At 41.1% G+C, this 5,000-nt stretch overlaps 1 protein-coding gene across 1 annotated transcript; it reads left to right on the top strand.

The window, feature by feature from the left end:
- Positions 1 to 3,153: 3,153 nt before the first annotated feature.
- On the top strand, positions 3,154 to 3,837 carry LOC140938030 (uncharacterized). The gene has a single exon (XM_073387578.1). It carries the CDS (start codon positions 3,154 to 3,156, stop codon positions 3,835 to 3,837), a length of 684 nt encoding a protein of 227 aa, XP_073243679.1.
- Positions 3,838 to 5,000: the final 1,163 nt, after the last annotated feature.

The following is a 5,000-nucleotide window of genomic DNA, read 5'->3' as shown; positions in this document are numbered from 1 at the left end:
ACTAATTTAGGTGAAAAGAACAGTGCTTACGCATATGAAATCATTGTAAACTCATTGAATATATACATATGATTTGAAAAAATTCGCACTTACCACTCGCCATTCTGATGGACGAAGACCTCGTGGTCTGACTGAAAAAAGGTATACCGCTGACCTGTGACTCGACCTGACTCGGACTCGGACATGACTCGGGCTCGGACTTGACTCCGAGAATGGATTCACTCATAACTCTTGGTGGAAATGGGACCTAGTATTAAAATTGTTGTATTATTTAATAGAATGTGCGGTAAAAAAGTTACCTAGTTGGTCGTTAAGTCTGGGTGGTGAAATGGTGATCAAAATGAGAGATCAGCTTGTTTTTTATCACTTGGCATGAGTTCGTTTTCGAATTATGTTTTCAGTCATTAGCAGAAGTGAGCTGTAAAACTTTTTCACTTGTGTTGAGTAAAAGAAAACTAATTTAAGGGACCCTTAAATTGGCGAAGCCTGTTGAAGACAAGAAAACGAGCTAAAACGATCAAAGGGTATAAGCTTGTTTGTTTGTATAGTCCACATTGCTCCGGTCCTGGAGCAATGTGAAATTAAGGGGACCAAAGGTGATTGAAACTTGTCAACAGAACGAAAAATGAATGGACTACGTTTTCGTCTAAATGAATTCGCCAATGAATCCTGACAATAGATATCTAGCCGCATTTTTGAAAACATACCCCAAAATGGACCAGAATATTCGCACAGAAAGCTGGGGATAGCCAGCTTTCTGGTCACTGCGGTGAGAAAAAACATAGGGGGCTTGCTGTCCTGGTTGGTCTCATTGGCAAGTTCAGCCTCTGAGCTAACTCGCCATGGGTTGGAAAGGGGCCTCCATGTCAATCCCTAGGGGGGGAGGGTGCTGCAAAAGCGTTGTACCTTCCGTTAGTCCTGGTCTGGGAGAGTCAGTGCACTGGTCATGTCTGCCTTTAGTTTGTCATGTCAAATTCTTGTAACGTTTAAGGCCCGTTGGCCAATGAAAGCATTCCCCTCAAGCACGTGTTAGGCTGGGGGGGTGTAGGAAGTCAGGGGGGGTGATTTAACCTTGAATTCTCTGCTTAGAACTTGCTTAAGTCTCAAGCGTCCTCCGTCATTCAGGGCCTTTAAGCAGCTAGAGTGTATGGACAAGTCCAGAGTGTCTTTTTGATGGACTTGAATGTTTCTTTTGCTAATCAGGAACCAAGAAGAGAGTCACCTTAAGAGAACCATGGGTAAGAGCTGAGTTTCTTGGCCATATTTACTTTAGTTGACTCAGTTTAAGGTGTGTGGGCTCCTGGTGTCGGATGGTACGGTTTTCATAAATCCGGCTAGATATATATATATATAAATATTGGAAGTAGGAAAAAAACTACACTTTCATCCCGACAAGCCTGTTTAGTGATCTCTCACTCTTCAGGGGATTTTAATGATAAGAATATTCATAACCATCGACTATATACTTTGAGATTACATTGTTCGGGAAAATCTAAATTTAAATGTTTAATTGTTACATAGCAACGCTTTGTTTCTGTGGCGGCAAGAAGATACAAGTTCGTTACGTTTGTTAAGTGATGATAGACTGGGACGACAGATAATTAAAAATTTCTCTTTGAGGTAAAGGTTACATTTTGTTACTTGAACTGTTATAGGATGAGCTAGATGAAATGATACGCCATGAAATAGAGTAGTCAATGTTGTTGTCTTTCAGGGACCAGACATGTTTACTTAGTTCCATAGAGTTCCTGTGCTTTGTGTGACGGAATGATGCAGTGTGGTTTCTGTACCTAGTTTTGAAGGCGTTTTCTGTGAGTCCGATGTATGTTTCAGAAGTGTTATTGCCGTTACGTTTGACGGTTGCTTGATAGATAACTGATGATTGAAGGCAGTTTCCGTTAAGAGGGCATGAGTTTTTTTGTCGGCAGTTACATGATTTGTTGTCAACAGAGTTATCTGTGGATTTATCTGTGTGTTTGGATGCATTCAGGATACGCTTGTTGTGGTTGTCGATAATTTGTTTAGTGTTATTCATGCAACTGTAACTGATCTTGATAGTATTGCGTTTGAAGATTTTTTCTGAGTTTGTTCTCTTTAGGGAAGTGTTTGTCTACTAGGGTGAGGAATCTGTGACCGATGTTGGTGTTGACGTTTTTGCTGAATGGGGGGTTGTACCAGAGGATGTTGTTGCGTTGTCTGTTTCTCCGTTTAGCAGTTGTAGTCGGTTCGTAGTGTAGAGTGTAGTGGTATCCGCTTTCGTGGAGTGCTTTTTGGTACGGGGGGGGGGTGGCTTGGTCGAATGATGCTTTGTCCGACGAAAGGGATGATGTGCAAAGTCGTGCGCCTTTGATCCCCTACCATCGTCTATTCTGTCCTTCTATTTGGATGAACTGCTCCCTGTCATTAGGAAAATTGTCAACTTGTCTCTTGAGTCTGGCATCTTTGCAGAAGACTGGAAGAATGCTTTAGTTCACCCCTTGCTTAAGAAAGCAGGACTCAAACCTATTAACAAAAATTTTAGACCGGTGAGCAACTTGCAGGTTACATCAAAGATTACGGAAAAGTCCGTGGCTATCCAATTACCAGATCATATGACAGCCAACAACTTATTTCCTGTCTTCCAAAGCGCATATCGGCAGAATCACAGCACTGAGACGGCGTTATTAAAAGTTAAAAACGATCCTCTGCTAAATATGGACAAAGGAAACGTCACATTGCTTGTTATGTTAGATCTCAGCGCTGCGTTTGATACCGTAGATCACGGTATTCTGCTGCACAGGCTGCAGTCCAAGCTTGGCCTTCGGGATAAGGCTTTATTATGGTTTAAATCTTATTTGGCGGGAAGAACGCAGCAGGTCTCAGTTAACGGATCGCTCTCTGATAAATTTAATCTGACTTGCGGGGTCCCACAAGGTTCTTGTTTGGGCCTCCTCTTATTTACCATCTACGCGAGTTCGCTGTTTGACATCTTGAAATCTCATCTGCCATCCGTTCACACCTATGCGGACGATACGCAGCTATATATATCGTTTAATCCGTTGATAAGACCAGCGAGGCTGATGCTGTGATTGCGATTGAGAACTGTATTCGTGACGTTTCGTGACGTTTATGTATTCGTTTATGTTTATGTATTCGTTTATGTATTCGTGATGGATGAGAGATGATAAGTTAATGCTAAATGACGATAAAACTGAGTTCTTGATCATTGGCACGGAACGACAGTTATCAAAGGTGTCCGTTGACAAGATCAAGATCGGCCAAGCTGAGGTATCGCCTGCCTCTTCAGTGCGCAATTTGGGCACCTGGTTCGATTCTCATCTGGACATGTCGACTCATGTGTCTAAGACCTGTGCTAGCGCGTTTTGTTATTTGTACAATATCCGGCACATTAGGAAGTATTTGTCTCGCGAGTCCACCGAGAGGCTTGTTCACGCGTTCATCACAAGCAGGCTTGACTACTGTAATGGTTTATTGTACGGTGCTCGTGAGTATCAAATTAAGAAACTTCAAAGAGTCATGAATGCCAGTGCTCGATTGGTTTACTGCGCACCTAAGTATTGTCATGTTACTCCTTTGCTAAGAGAACTCCACTGGCTACCAGTGCGCTTGCGCGTAGATTTTAAGATTCTCCTTGTTACATTTAAGATTCTTCACGGTGTTGCGCCTAGCTATCTTAAGGATCTTGTCTCTGTCTTACCGCACTCACGTTACCAACTACGCCGTAACAATAATGGTATATTGTTAGAAAGGCCTTGGCTAAGAACGAAGAAGACTTTGGGAGATCGCGCGTTGTCGATGGCTGCCCCCTTTTATGGAACAGTCTTCCTCTGCCAATAAGACAGGAAACATCAATCGACTCTTAAACGCTCTGTTAAAACATATCTATTTAAGAAGGCTTTTAGTTAGATTATTTATTTATTTATTTATTTTTAAATATTGTAATTTTACCGGGTAATTTTACTGGTTTTTAATTTTGTTATTAATAATATTGTAATGCGCTTTTGACTATTTTTATAGAAAAAGCGCAATATAAGTATTAAATATCATTATTATTATTATTGATGCCGGCGGGTATGTTCTTTGTGGTGATCGGTGGGTGGTTGCTCTTGCGATGGACGTACTGTAGCGTGGTGGTAGGCTTTGTGAAGGGCCGGTAGGTGCTGTGGTTAAGGTTAAAGGTGACGTCTAGGAAGTTAATGATCTGTTTATTGGCACAACCTGTTCTCGTTATTATGCTTTTCATTTGATTTAATGAAAAGATTACTAATGTTAGTGGGAACAGTTAGACGTGAGACGTCGAACATTATTGAGGAAACTGTTTCAACGTATAACATATTTAAAGGAAGGATTTTTGAGGACGTAAATAAAGGCACCGCATGTGCTCTGGGTTCAGAAAAATACATCAACCGAAGGACACGTTTTTGTAGCACGAGGATTTTTTGTAAATGGGATTTAGCAGCTTGACCCCAAGCAGCCAAGCCATAGGATAGGTAGGGTAGTATCAAAGAGCGATAAATACTTAACGGAGAGGTAAAAGGGACGAGGTGCCGAAGAGGGGCAAAACCTCCAATAATTCGACTTATTTTTAGTGCTACATTGTCAATGTGGTATTTCCAGCTCAAATGACTATCTAGTAAGAAACCTAGATATTTTACATGATCCTTACACTCAAGAGAAGTAAGAATGTGATAACTATTATCAAACATTAGAATATTGACGGAATGGTCCATCTTACGTTGGTGAGGACGAAAGATAACAAAGTTTATTTTTTTTAGCATTTAATGTTAGCTTATTTGCATTGAGCCAATCCGAGACTCTGACCAGTTCGTTATCGATTAAGGTGGCAGAGCAGTTATGCACACGTATTGGTTTATCAATAGTTGGTGTAAATGAAAAGCTTTGCAGAGAAAGTAAAAATTGCTGAGCATAACGGGAGCTTTCGGCGTGAAGGAGGTTTACGTTGAAGTCGCCCATAATATAAACTGATTTGTTTGAAGCTA

This window comes from Porites lutea, chromosome 5, assembly GCF_958299795.1.
Source record: "Porites lutea chromosome 5, jaPorLute2.1, whole genome shotgun sequence".
Lineage (NCBI taxonomy): Eukaryota > Metazoa > Cnidaria > Anthozoa > Scleractinia > Poritidae > Porites > Porites lutea.
Note: the sequence above shows the minus strand (reverse complement) of the source record. Positions and strands in the feature narration are given on the sequence as shown.